The 15,513-nt window shown below is 41.7% G+C and overlaps 1 protein-coding gene across 8 annotated transcripts in view; it reads right to left on the bottom strand.

Moving 5' to 3' along the window:
• The window catches only part of LOC140738596 (ATP-binding cassette sub-family C member 9-like), a 188,490-nt gene that overhangs the window by 117,386 nt on the left and 55,591 nt on the right, over positions 1-15,513 (bottom strand). For all 8 annotated transcript variants that reach the window (XR_012101405.1, XR_012101406.1, XM_073066119.1 and 5 more), the window contains exons 3-7: positions 14,620-14,741; positions 9,851-10,017; positions 4,282-4,524; positions 1,967-2,152; positions 266-325 (exon numbers count right to left, since the gene is read on the bottom strand). Coding sequence is in view for 6 of the 8 variants with exons in the window: in XM_073066119.1 (XP_072922220.1) it covers positions 266-325; positions 1,967-2,152; positions 4,282-4,524; positions 9,851-10,017; positions 14,620-14,741 (778 nt within the window). In the remaining 2 variants the exon portion in view is untranslated. The remainder of the gene's footprint in view (positions 1-265; positions 326-1,966; positions 2,153-4,281; positions 4,525-9,850; positions 10,018-14,619; positions 14,742-15,513) is intronic.

The following is a 15,513-nucleotide window of genomic DNA, read 5'->3' as shown; positions in this document are numbered from 1 at the left end:
TTTTCACATAAATTTAGTAAAATGAATTTTTATCCAACTTTTCAAATGTTTTGGTATATTTTATGAATTCCGAGAGGGAAAATTTCCTTTACCCAAAGTGACAATAGCTGGTTCCATACATAAACATGTCTTCATACATTTGTTCATGTATCGCCTTTGCTGAACTCATGAAGTGTAATGGACTGGAATTTGCTCATTTTCCCACAAGATGTAAATCTCCTAAAATACATCATGGACTGAGAGGAAAGGGATTATTTTTACTTACTTTGTCTGTCTGATTTTCTACAATGCCAAATCCTTCCTGAATGTTGATCGTTCCATTGACCTGAGGAAAATCAAATTTTAAATGGTCCACTTCTACGAGCTATGGAGTGTATTATTAAAAAGATACATGAGACCCAAATGTCAGAGTTGTAATTTGTACTTGATTGCTAATATGCTGATTTTATGGACTTGAAAACATTTACAAAAAAACTCAACTTTGCATCACAGAATCAATGTTACATTTCAGAAGTTTCATTTAAATTGATTCATCATCATAACAGGCAGGTGGCCATTTGTGAGCGTGGGAACACTGATGCTTGGTGGGGGGAGACAGTATTATTTAATAGCAGCCTGCGTTACCTTGAAGGGGAAATGCTTTTCCATGGAGGCTAATTGAAAATGGGATTCTAAATCAACAGCGATCTCGACTTTCTGCAGGCTCCCAGATTCCTGACTATAACCATGAAAATGCAAAGAACATTCCAGGAAAAGCCAAAGGGTTACCACACTTTCAAGTGGGAAGCAGATTTTTAGATGAATAAACTCCCTTAATTGCAAGAGGCATCCTCACAACATTTGGTGAGCATTCGGGTAAGCAGCCAGAATGTCACAACGTAGAAGACTGCAGACCAAGTGCTGGAAAATGGAATTGGTACAGGTACCCAATGGGGAGCATGATCTCAATGGGCTGAAGAGCCTTTCATCATGCTCTCAGGCTCTATAGCTGTAACTGACAGAACCTCTCAATGATGCTGATTCACATTTTATATCCAAAACCCAGCACACTTAAAGCCTGGCAGATCTTAAGGTCCGATCAAGTCGAATTTATTGTTACGTGCACTAGTACAGTGATGTACAGGTGCAATGAAGAACTTACTTGTGACAGCATTACAGGCGCACAGGTACAGTCAACACAAATAACATAGATCATAAATAAAGTATAGAAATATTTACACCAGTAATAAAAAGCACTACATAAAAGCAGGCCATAAGCGCAAGCAAAAACAAAGACACAGAGTCAAGGCACTTGTGCTAGTTCTACTAGACACCGTACACAGTAAGGCTGCCTTTGACTTGAAAGGTTAATCTTCTCTACCCCTCTGCATTGTGGTAAATTTGCCTTGGCCTTCCTTTTCAAAAAAAAAGTTTTTATTTTGTGCAAAAAAATTGACAATTCTAAGCAGAATTTTTAGACAATGCAGTGAAGGAGGCTGAACAATTCTCCTTGTGCACAAGCAAATAAAGTGCGATTGAAAAATGAGTGCAAGTTGTCAGAATTCAATTAATTGGCAACAACAAGACTATCTCACCAGTGGGAGTCGCATCATCCGATAACCCCATCACGTTGGGACATAAGGGGACTAAAAATGGCAAGTACCTAGCTGAATCATCCAAGCAACGTGAGCGAATGCAGGTGACAGACCTACTCAATACTATTGGTTCATTTCATAACTAAAATGGTCATCTGGGATAAAAGAACCAATTTTCAATTGCATGTTGCAGGAAAAACAATATTCAACCAAATTTCTAAGGAAGGTCACTTTTTCAGCAAACTACTTCCAAAATAATATATTAAGTCTTCAAAACAGGCTTACAGTTCATGGAAAGGGCCAAATGAGTTTGTTTTGTTTGGATGATCCAGGTACCATGGTCATGCTAGTAACAAGGGCACAATTGGCAAGATATCAAACTGCAGACTCACTGTGCTATTCAACTTGGGTGTCTTGCTACGATTGTCGACAATTTTATAGATGCAGAGAGGTCCAGCGAAACCCAAGAGGTCAGCAAGGTAGCGGAATGTGCTGCTGAGGAGGATAGGTCGGCCGTACGCCCTGTACATGGATCGCCAAATGGACAGAGGTCGACCCTCTGGTACACCCTCATTCTTCTGCGGGAAAGAATCAATGAAGGTGCTAAATTGATTTCAAATACTGTATACTTCAAGAGAAAAGAGGTGGGGAAGGGAGAAAAGAGGGATAAATACTGGTTTGAGTAAAAGCCTTAGGGTTAGAGAGAGAGATAAATCAGGAAGCTGGCCATGCAGCCCACTGAGTACATGCCAAAACCATTTTACTCTGCCCATCAACACCTCCCCAGATTCTACTTCTTCTACACAGAAGGGGCAATTTACAGTGGCAAATTAACCTACTGACCTAACACATCTTTGGGAAATGGGAGGAAACCAGTGCACCTGGAAGAAAGACATGTGACAGACAGAATGAGCAAACTCCATGTGAAAGCACAGGAGACCAGGATTGAACCCAGGCTGCCAGAGCTGTGAGGTAGAGACTCTGCAGGCTGCACCAAGTTACTGTTCCGTTCCAAGTCCGATTTTATTAACTTCCATTCATTAATAAGAGATTAAAATGATTGGCACTCTCCAAGAGTGCTTGTTCATCAGATATTTACTATATTTTCAAACTATCTGATGATTGCTTGAAAATACATAATTTGGACACCAACTCCAAAAGCACAAGGGTTTCAGAATTATTTATCGCAAGTACATCGAAGCTTACAGTGACTTACATTTACATTAACAACCAGCAACCCAAGAAAGTGCTGGGGGCAGCCCACAAATGTTGCCATGCATTTTAGCAACAACGAACTGCAGCATGCTCAGTGCGTTTAACATGTCAAGTACTGCAGGACTATCCTGAGAGCAAATTACTTGATAGCAATGGGAGCTGAAATTATTGCATACCGTTGGTGTGTCATCACCTGGACGTGTTAGGTACCATTATGACATAACGGTGTGCAGTGTGAGTGACTGTCCTAAACATTTTTAATGGGTAATGTAGAATACTTTTAAGTCTGGTTTATTGGGGAGACTGATGGCAGGGTTGCTGAGTTCCGTCGGTTGTGGTGAGGACGAGGCCCAAGCCGCGGGCTCGCCTGTTACAGTCGTCCGGGGAGGAGATGCCAAAGTGAGGTGGTCGAGCCTCAGTGGGGTGCTTTGGAATTGGTACTGGTTTGGGGCCTGGCCCCTCCCATCAGTGTTGCCATCCAGCATTTGCTTAGTGCAAAAACAAGCTGAACCAGAACTATAGCCAGCCACTCAGAGACTTGGGCTCTATATACTTTTTCTTCGTGACTCTGCGTTTTTCTATCGGTTATGTGTGTTGCACTTTGGCCCCGGAGAAACACTGTTTCATTTGGCTATATTCATGAGTAGTTAAATGATAATTAAACTTCAACTTGAACAACACACAACATAAAATGACACAAACTGCAACTATAACAACAGAATGAAACAAGTCAACAACAACAAAACAAGCCCTTTTCCCATCTATCCTCTATCTCTGGCCTGGACTCCCAAACCTGCAGAAATCAGGCCTCTATCCTCCAGTCTCTGACCTGGACTCCCAGACTTACAGAAATTGGGCCTCCGTCCTCCAGTCTCTGACCCAGACTCCTAAACCTGAAGAAATCAGGCCTCTATCCTCCATCCTCTGGCCCAGACTCAGCCTTCGGGCCTCTACTTCCAGGCTTTCTGACTTCAATCTTCAGCCTTTTGGGCTTCCTACCTCTGGTTGTGCTGAACTCTGGACTTCAATCTTTGGCTTTGCCCTCCAGGCTTCATCAATCTTTGAGTACTGGCCCAGAATTCACCTTAAGGCCTCATTCCAGGGACTTATCAATCACAGGTTTGACCTTACAATAGTCAATGACTTACAACAGACAATTAGCCTATCAGTCAGCACATCTTCAGGTTGTAGAGGAACACAGGAGAAACCACATAGTCACAGAGAAGCCATGCAAACTTCACATTGACAACACTGGAGGTGAGAATTAACTTGGGTCACTGAAGCTGTGCAATAACAGCTGCCCCACTGTATTATACTTAGATAATATTATAATGTATTACTAAACCATTTTTTGACGTGAAGTCACATGATTTCTGGTGATAAAGGCTAAGTAAATGGAGAGACAGATAACAATATATTTTTGACAGACAAAAAATACACTACAGGAGATACATTTTTATCATTAATGTCGATATTTCATTGTGATTCTTACCTTCTGCTCTTCATAGGCTTCCTTCAGTAACATGTAGTTGGTGAGAGCCCGCGTGGCTATGGGGAGCTTGCCAATGGTCTTTAGATCTATGGGTCTCTTGTGGGCTGAAATAATGAGGGTGTTCATCCACCAGTAGGTAGCCTTCGACAGCAAGTTGACAAACGGCTGTAGGAATCTCACTCCTAGATCTTGCAAATCTTCGGGAGGTTTCACTTTCTTTGGGTTGTTAAAGAACACGTATTTCTATCAGGAGTGAAAATAAGATGGATTCAACGAGTGTTGCTTGATTGATAGACTTCAGTTTCAAAGCAAGAGGGGCTGTAAGATATTGATCAGATCCTAGTTGGGGGATTGCTGCCGGTTGTAACCAACATCTGTCAGGGATTATTCTGCAGTTACAAAATTACGTGAATATAGCAGAGAGCAAGTCTAGAGACTGCTAGTCTTCAATTATTTTTGTAAATTGCAAACAGTAATCAGTTTGAAGTTAAATGGACAGCTTTGCGAACAAACTGCACTGTTGATAAGAGCAGAGACTGTGGGCCCACAGCTGGAGGGGGTTGGCCGTTATAATAGATGGTTTGCAAAGTCAACTGTGCATGAGACGTTCTAGTGCACATCAGCCAAATGTAGAACAAATGGCCTGCAAATGTATTTCATACATTTTAATTGGCCTGCATCAAACCAGGCAACTACAGGGTGTTATTTGATTTTTCTTTAAGATTTCTTTATTTGTCACGTATAGGTACTTTGAAACATACAGTGAAATATATGTCCCAACCTTAGAAATTACTAGGCTTACCCATAGCCCTCTATTTTTCTAAGCTCCATGTACCTATCCAAAAGTCTCTTAAAAGACCCTATTGTATCTGCCTCCACCACTGTTGCCGGCAGCCCATTCCACGTGCTCACCACTCTGAGTAAAAAACTTGCCCCTGACATCACTTCTGTACCTGCTCCCCAGCTCCTCAAACCTGTGTCCTCTTCTGGCAACCATTTCAGCCCTGGGAAAAAGCCTCTGACTATCCACACGATCAATGCCTCTCATCATCTTATACACCTCTATCAGGTCACCCCTCATCCTCCATTGCTCCAAGGAGAAAAGGCTGAGTTCACTCAACCTATTCTCATAAGGCATACTCCCCAATCCAGGCAACATCCTTGTAAATCTCCTCTGCACCCTTTCTATAGCTTCCACATCCTTCCTGTAGTGAAGCGACCAGAACTGAGCACAGTACTCCAAGTGGGGTCTGGCCAGGGTCCTATATAGCTGCAACATTACCTCTCGGCTCCTAAGTTCAATTCCACGATTGATGAAGGTCAATGCACCATACGCCTTCTTAACCACAGAGTCAACCTGCGCAGCTGCTTTGAGCGACCTATGGACTCGGACCCCAAGATCCCTCTGATCCTCCACACTGTCAAGAGTCTTACCATTAATACTATATTCTGCCATCATATTTGATCTACCAAAATGAACCACCTCACACTTATCTAGCTTGAACTCCATCTGCCACTTCTCAGCCCAGTTTTGCATCCCATCAATGTCCCACTGTAACCTCTGACAGCCCTCCACACTATCCACAATACCTCCAACCTTTATGTCATCAGCAAACTTACTAACCCATCCCTCCACTTCCTCATCGAGGTCATTTATAAAAATCACAATGAGTAAAGGTCCCAGAACAGATCCCTCAGGCACTCCACTGGTGACCGACCTCCATGCAGAACATGACCCATCTACAACCACTCTTTGCCTTCTGTGGGCAAGCCAGTTCTGGATCCACAAAGCAATATCTCCTTGGATCGCATGCCTCCTTACTTTCTCAATAAGCCTTGCATGGGGTACCTTATCAAATGCCTTGCTGAAATCCATATACACTACATCTACATGGGGAGAACATATAGACTCCCTCCAGGCAACAGTGGGAATTGAACCCTGATGGGTGAAAGCTGACATGATAACACAGTGCACTAACCACTACACTACTGAGCCACCCAACCATTTGCACCATTGTGACTAAGTTCAAGGAAGCTTGCAGACCAGATTGATGTCACTTAGCACACCAAACATGGTCACAGGCAGATTTGATCTATTAATAGTTGGATCTTTATGTTCACAGAGAGTCAGCCCTCACAGAAACTGTCATTAGGAATTGAGGACCAGTTCTCAATTGAATTAGTATCTGCTATTTTCACATAATTTCATAACTCCCAAATAATCCCTAACACCATCCTTCAGAAAAGATGCCAAACACTTGGAGGCAGTCCTATACTGGTCCCAGGGATAAGGGTCAACTCAAATGAGGAGAGATTCTAGAAACAGGTTAAATTCCCCTTAAGCAGCATGGTTTGAGACAAAGCAAGTGCACTAAGTTATGAAGTTTTGCACAATTAAGAGGGAGAGACTGATCCTCTATCCAGAGGGTGTATAGATTCAAAGTAATTGGCAAAAGACATTAGCTATGCTTGACCCTGATCTCCTCTAAACCAAGAAAGTGCAGGGGAATGAGCTCTGCATAAAACCGAAGTCATACGCCAAACTGCATTAGGTAAGATACAAGGGAACACTAGGTGAACTGTTTTAACAGCTTTACTCCTCTGAAACATGCACAGCTACGGTGTGATTTCAACAGTATGGTTACCTAACAAAGGTGGCGCATTCTGTGGCAGCTGACTCTCCAACTCTTCTCTGCCGTATACAAGGAGCACGCCTGCACTTGCCCTTATGAAGGCAGCTCTAATGTCATAAAGAAACACAATTCCGGATCATCAGCACTGTTGGCACCCTCTCCACTGTATTAAACACTTACTCCTTCAACCATGACACATCATGTCCCCTGCAAACCCTACCAATTTTTATTGATATGCCATAGGCAGTATCCTATCTGGCTGCATGAAAGCTTGGTATGACAGCTGCCCTGCACATAACCACAAGAAGCTGCAAAGTTGTTGGCACAACTCATGGAAACCTGCTTCCCCTCAGTGGCTTGTCTCTATTTCCCACTGCATCAGTTAAGTGACCAGCATAATTAAAGACCCCACCCATCTCTCTTCTCCTCACTCCCAGTGAATAGATACAAAACCCTGAAAGCACATACCACTAGTCTCAAAGACAGTTTCTACTCTGCTATTATAAGTTCATTGGTACAATAAATTGGACTCTCAGCCTTACAATCAACCTCATTGTGATCTTGCACCAGCTTGTTTTCTTGCACTGCATTTTTTCCTGTAGCTGTTACACTTTATCATGCATCATTATTGGATTCCCTTTTCTCCTCAGTTCACCTGATGTGTATGAATAAGACAAGCGGTTCCACTTTATCTCGGGTACATGTGGTAATAATAAACCAATTCCAATTCATGGATGCAGAGTGTAGCATCTCCAAAATAGACTGCAGCATTCACCCTCAGCATCTTCCAAACCAATCACCACTGAAACCAAGGGCAGCACATACACAGGAAGGTTGCCATGAGCAACTTTCCCTTCTGGTCTCAACCCCCATAGAACTGGACATACACCAGTGTTCCTTTACCTTTTACCTAGCAACACTCTAGAGTAATCTTCACCATACAGACAATATCAATGCAAGAATAACCACTCTCTCGGGGGCAATAAATGTTCTGACTCTAATGAACCAAGCAATTGACTTCTGAACTATAAAGATAGCTCTTGGTACAAACAATTGGTGATGCAACTGACTCAGTGTGGTGTTGTTCAAAGAGATAACCACATTTATTCTTTCATATCAGGACTCTTTACCAGCTGGAAAGGGTGGCTGACAACCCAGAGGGAAAACCTATTCATTCCTTGCCCTACTTCTCAAACTATTATCTGATGTCTCCTGATATGATATCACCTGAAAATCAAGCTGCAAACATAAGTGGTGATCATTGAAGTCTAATTAGAAAGCTGGCATTAATGTTACTATTTCGTGGATCGCCACTCAGCCTTGCAAGTTGTCAATGTGTTAAACAAAAGCATGGCTCAAAGCTGGGGGAATGATCAGAGATTGGTGGTGGAGAGAGGGGGACAAAAAAGTGGTTAGAGTCATGGTGTCACAGAATCACAGAACACAGAAAAGGGCCCTTCAGCCCATCATATCTATGCTATTCTACAACCAATAACAATTTAAGCTGTAGGAGTGTCAACAAAAATCAATGAGTGTAATTACTTTTAACATACGTTTTATTCTCCCCGCAAACAGAATAGTGACGTATATCTATCAGAAAAAACCCCAAACTGTAATAACAAACAACATAACACATAACATACACGGCAAACTTGACCCTTCACACTCTGCCTCATGAAATTATGGAGTCTCTATAAAGTGCTCAAATTATGCTTCTGAATCTTTTGAGAGTACCTGTCCTCATTGCTTTATCAGGTAGCATGTTCCAGATTGTAACCATCCACAGGATTCAGTGGACAGCCAGAGACTTTTCTCCCCCAAAGTGGAAACAGCTAATGGGGGTGGCATAATTTAATGGTGATTGGAGGGAAGTGTAGAGGGGGAATTCGGAACTAATTTCATTTTTTTTTTCCACACTAAGAGTGGTAGGTGCTAGGAATGGTAGTAGAGGTAGATACCCATTCATTAGGGGTATTTAAGAGACAATTGATTCTTTAGATAGGCACATGAGTGAAAAAAATGGAGAGCTACATGGGAGGGTAGAGTTAAATGGATCTTAGAATAGGTTAAAGAGTCAGCACAACATTGTGGGCCAAAGGGCCTGTATTGTGCTATAACGTTCTAAGTTCTATTGTCCATGAGGTGGAATCTGTCACTGCCTATGTTCTCTCTTTCCACATTTCAAATCTTAATCCCTCTGGTGTCAGATACCAGGGAAGTGTTTCTTATGATTACACATCTCTGAGACCCCCTTTTGCCTCCTCTGCTTCAGAGCAAACAAACCTACATTATCCAGTTTCTCTTCAGAACTCCAGGATAAGGAGCATGGAAACAAGACTCTGAGGTCCATGCCAACTGTCCATCACTCATGTATACCAATTCCATTTATTTTCTACACATTGTCATCAACTCTTCCCTGGATTTCTCCAGTCACCTACACACAAGGGGCATACCAACTGGCATGGCTTTGGGTTGTGGGAAGAAACTGGAGCAGCCAGAGGAAGCCCACAAAGTCACAGGGAGAACATGCAAGCTCCACACAGAATACCAAAGGTCAGGATTGAACCTGGCTCACAGAAGCTGTGAGGGCAGCTCTACTAGCTGCACCACGGTGCTGTCTCAGTTCACCAAGCTTAAGGATAACTTCTACCCTGCTAATATAAGACTATTTACAATAAGTTAGACTCTTAACCACACAATTTACAATCTTTACAATTTATGATCTTGCACCTTATAGTTTATATACACTACATTTTCTCTGAAGCTTTATTCTACATTGTTATTGTTTTACTCAATGTGCCGTGTAATAATCTGATCTGTATGAAGAGCATGCAAGGTAAACTTTTCATTATATCTTGGTACATGTTATATTAATAAATTAATTCCAATTTATTCCAGTTCCTTGTAAGCATTGAAAATTCCACCTGCATACATACCCTGAAAATGATCACGTTGATCTCTACAGCCATGAGAGACCCATAGAGGAAGACCAGGATGAGTGTTATACAGAAGCGCAGTTGGGACATGGTGACGCCATGATCACAGTACTTCACCAGTTTAATGGACTTCGTGATAAAAGCCAGGACCCAGTAGATAAAAAGGGCTGTGGAAAGAAATATAATCAACAGCAAAAACTTGCACTTTACATCAGCAAAATAGCCCAAGGTGCAACCATCTAGGTCATACTCTCTTCTCACTACTACCATCAAGCAGGAGGTTCAGGAGCCTTAGATCCCACACCAGCAGTTTAGAGATTACAGTCGGCCCTCCTTATCCGTGGATCGGGAAAACCCAGACGTTCTCTCTCCAGCACTCATTGTTTGAGCATGTACAGACTTTTTTTTCTTGTCATTATTCTCTAAACAATACAGTATAACTATTTACATAGCATTTACATTGTATTAGGTATTATAAGTAATCTAGAGATGATTTAAAGTATACGGGAGGGTGTGCATAGGTTACTGTGGATCGGGATCGAAAAAAAACCCCGGAAGTTCTCTCTCCAGCACTCATTGTTTGAGCATGTACAGACTTTTTTTCTTGTCATTATTCCCTAAACAATATAGAATGACAACTATTTACATACATTTACATTGTATTAGGTACTATAAGTAATCTAGAGATGATTTAAAGTACAGGCAGTCTTTAAGTCGGATTTGTATGTAAGTCAGAACAAGTACATCCAGTTCATATTATTTAGCGTCAGTTAGTCAAACGTTTGTCTTAGTATATAGTATATATTTTACCTTTCTATGCATATAAAACACTTAAGAAACATATGTATTTCAATAATTAAACCACTGCATTACTTAGCAATAACTGTAGCTTTCATTGGGGTAGGGTATTTCACATGCTGCATTATTCTCACTTTATCATTGTTCCGATCGTTAACCGACTGTAGCCTAATGTTTTTCCAATGACCGATGGCATTTCACCTCTTTCTGATTGCTTTATTATTTCCACTTAATTTTCAATCGTGATCGTTTTCCGTCAACAGAACAGAAACACTGCAGATTCAGCAGCAGCCGTGGGTGGTGGGTCCAGAGCTCCCCCCTGGTCCTAAAGACCACTGCACTGAGACAGGTTAAATAAGAGACTTGAGCATCCGTGTTTTTTGGTATCTGTGGGGGGTCCCGGAACCAATCCCCCGCAGATAAGGAGGGCCGATTGTAGTTATCACCCTACAAGCATTACGATACAGTGTGGATAACTCCACTCACCTCAACAATGATTCCACAACCGATGGACTCATTTTCAAGGACTCTACAACTCATGTCTCAGCATTATCTATTTGTTTGTTTTTAATATATACTTTCTTTTCTTCTTTAGCAGTTCGGTTGCTTGACAGTCTTTGTTATTTATAATTTTTCATAAATTCCATTATATTTATTTTTCTGTTAATATTTGCAAGAAAATTACTCTCAAGGTCATATATAGTGTCATATACACACTTTGTTAATATATTTACTTTGACTTTGGCATGGTTTTATGTGAAACCACATGAGGAAATAATGCAACAACTTGGCCAAAGATGGTTTGAAAGGTGATTCTAGAAATGGAAAGAGTGGCAGGGAGCTTGGGATATAAATTTCCTGGCTGAAGGTCTGTTGAATGTACTGGGATGCGGGAAGCCCAGGCTCAGCACTCTTTGAGGCAGACATCATTAAAGATTCACAGGAAAAGCCCTCCCAACCATTTGCAACCATAAACATCGGCAAGGAGCACTGTCACGAGAAAGCAGCATCCACCATCCAGGCCAGGCTCTCTTCTCACTGGTGCCATCAGGAAGGAGATACAGGAACCTTAGTGGCAACACCACCAGGTTCAGGAACAGTTATTACCCTTCAACCATCAGGCTCCTGAACCAACGTGGATAACTTCACTCACCCCAACTCTAAAGTGATTACTAGCTCATTTTCAAGGACTCGATAACTCATGTTCTCAATATTATTCATTAATATATTTTTGTTTTTGTTGTATTTAGTTTGTCTTCTTTTGCACAATGGTTGCTTGTCAGCCTTAGTTTTCTTATTGATTCTATGTACTGTGAATACCTGTAAGAAATGAATCTCAAGGTAGAATATACATACTTTGACAATAAATTTACTTTTAACTTTGATTCCCTTTGCACAAGTGTCACATTTATACTAGAAAGGAGTGATTGAGAGATTTGCTGAGGTCTGAGGTGCCCTTCAAACTGCCTGTACCTATTTAGGTCTTTATGAATACTTTGGCAATGTAAATTTCCTTCACCAGCTGATACCCTTGCACCAAATTGGGGGAGGGGTGTTTAAACAAAGAGAATTAGCAACACACCTCCATGCAGCAACTTTCAGACTGCATCTCCCTGTCCACCCAACCACTGTAAGGAGGATGCCCTGTACAACTCCCACACCATCCACACTGTTTTCACAGCCTGTGCTCCCCTCGAATCCCGTCTGGAATCAGCCACAGCCAGAGTACAGTGAACCATGGGAGAAAAAGGAGGAGGAGGGGCAGGTGAGGAGAAGGGGGTAAGAGAGAAGCCAGAATGGGGAATGAAGAAAGAGAAAAGGGGGAGTTGGAGAATTTACTGGAATTAGTGAAATTATGTTCATACTATCAGGTTGGAGGCGATCCAGATCTCACCCAGCCTGGTGAAGTTTCTGAACAGTGACCTCATTTGCTGGTATGGGACAAGCTCATATGCAGGGCATTACATCAGTCAGCTAATCAGAGAATCACAGGAACGTGCAATGGAGAAAGCTGGTGTGATCTGCCTCCTCCAAACGGCAGCTATATCCGTCCACACAGCACTGCTTTCTGATCCTAACCCTGGCCGAACGTCATCCGCTAAAGTCAATGGAAACACACTCCGTTATCTCTTCAGTGGGTGACAGGAACAACCCTGATAAAAGTTATCGTCATCTCCAGTCTAGATCTTTGACCAATTAAGTTTAGTGAGTGACCCACCCAGCAGAGGGAGCAGTTTTTCTATCTCAGCTCTGACAATCCCTTTTATAAATCCCTCCAAGTCAACCCCTGCAGTTACATCACAGCTTTCAACACAACTTCATCTCTGTCCATGGCCTGATAAAAACCTCCTCCTTCCCTGAGCAACTTACAATGTGGTGGCTGATGTTGTCCAGGTGACGTCTTAACCCATAATCAAGGATAAAGGACCAACTTTCATCACCATATACATTTACATGTACTGTATTAGGAATTTGTTGTGGTGTGTTAGTCAGAGCATGAAATGCAACAAAAAACAGCAACATTTAATAATTATAATAAAGAATTATATTAAAATTACAGTATATATAAATAATAAATAACTTTCAACATACCTCGCTTTTTTAAAATCAAGCCATCTATCTCATTATTTCCTTTCGTAACAAGTGTGAGTTTATTAACATCAAGCTGTCTCTGTTTAACTACACTAGGTAAACCTACCAATTATTGAAAATACTGGTTTTCCATTAGTTAACCCCAGGTGTGGCAAAGCACAACTGTCCACATTGAACTCTTATTTCCTAAACTTCAGCCCATTAAACCCCTCTGTTGCCAAACCAGTCTCCAACTGTCCTCACTACTAATCAGAACTCAACCAAAGGTTGAGTGCAGGATGAGTCCCTGCTTAACAGTCACTACAGACCTGACGAGAGTCTTGTGTCTGTGCCGTGTATCTCTTTGGTTCTAGTATGTATGAGACAGAACCAGGGCACCCTGGGGAGTCCTACACAGTCACAGGGAGAACATACAGACTCCACACAGACAACACTCAAAGTTAGACTGAATTTTGACACTATGAGGCAGCAACTTTACGAGTTGTGCCACTGTTCTGCCCCAATCTGTAGTTTGCATTGTCTGTGACTGTGTAGCACAACTCCCAATCCCTTCTAATGACTGAATGACATGGTGGCTCAACAAGTGCAGCTGCAGCCTCACAGTCTCAGAGAACACAGTTCGATCCTGACTGCTGGTGTGGAGACTCCACATTCTCCTGCTGACTCAACGTGTGCTCCCATTTTCTCCCACATCCCAAAAGCATTTGGGTTGGCTGGTTGATTAGCTACCATGGTAAATGGGATAATGTAGGATCAGTGTAAAAATGAAAGCTTGACGATCAGTGCCGACTTGACAAGGTGAAAAGCCTTTATCTGTGCAGCAGTTCTCCATGAATGATGTGAATAATGGGATCTGCAAACCACCTCTAACTCAGAGAGAAATCCATTCAATCACCAATGCCCTCTGTTATCATTACCCCATGCCTCTAAAACAGCAGACTCTCAATGCAGGGGTCAGGCCTGTCCTGGTCTTGAGCTTACTGTGAGAAATTCCACAGAGAACGCAGGACCTATATTCCTTTTCAGCATTAACAGTCACATTTCTTCAGCTTGTCCAGAGAACTATATCAATGTTCAAAGTAAATTTAATATCAAAATATTTACAGTATATGTCACCCTGAGATTCACTTTCTTGCAGGCATTCACAGTGGGACAGGATCACTGAACAACAAGCTTTGTGAGGTGGTTTGCAGATCCCTTTACTTCCATCAGACATAGAGAGATACGACATAGACACAGGCCATTTGGCCAGTCAGGTTGGCACTGGCCATCAGACATTCATTTTACACTGATTTTAATACAATAAGATTGATAGCACTGTAAAAGAAGGACTATTGAGAGATCATTTTGTAGATGGGAAAGCAGAAATTCAAACTCACCTAATAACAGCTTTGGAAAGTTGGAAGTTTCTATATTGTGATAGTAAACAATAGATGTGGTTGCCGCTATAAATCCCATCGTTGCAGGCATGAAGAGGTGCAGGTGCCGCGTGTTCATCTTCCTGTCTCAGCAAAAGAAATTGTAAGAAACACATGGAACTATATTGTGATATCTTACAGATAACTGCAGAAATGATATACAAATTAAGGATATATATGGCACAGAGGTTCATGGATAAGTGCTGCTTCTTTCAAGAAGTTCACAACTAGACTATATCTCAAAGTCAAAGCAAATTTATGTACAATCAGTGGCCACTTTACTAGGTACCTCCTGTATGTAACAAAGTATGTTTGCCATCTTCTGCTGCTTTAGCCCATCAACGTTTGACGTGTTATGCATTCAGTGATGCTCTTCTGCACACTACTTTTGTGACACGTGGTTATTTGAGTTACTCTCACCTTCCTGCCAGCTTGAACCAGTCTGGCCGTTCTCCCCTGACTTTTTCCATCAACAAGATGTTTTTGTTCACAGAACCACTACTCACTGGATTTGTTTTGTTTTTGCACCGTTCTCTGTAAGTGCTAGATATTGCTGTGTGAGAAAATCTCAGGAGATCAGCAGTTTCTGAGATACTCAAACCACCCCACCTGGCACCAGCAATCATTCCATGGTCAAAGTCACTTAGATCACATCTCTTCGCATTCTGATGTTTGGTCTGAACAACAACTGAAACTCCTGACCATGTCTGCATGCATTTTTGTATTGAGTTGCTACCACATGATTGACTGAACAGATAATTGCATTAACAAGCAGATGTACAAGTGTACTTCATAAAGTTGCCACTCTGTGTATATATTACTTTGAGATTCATTTTCTTACAGATCTTTACAGGA

This window comes from Hemitrygon akajei, chromosome 14 (genome assembly GCF_048418815.1).
Source record: "Hemitrygon akajei chromosome 14, sHemAka1.3, whole genome shotgun sequence".
In the NCBI taxonomy this organism is placed as follows: Eukaryota; Metazoa; Chordata; class Chondrichthyes; order Myliobatiformes; family Dasyatidae; genus Hemitrygon; species Hemitrygon akajei.
Note: the sequence above shows the minus strand (reverse complement) of the source record. Positions and strands in the feature narration are given on the sequence as shown.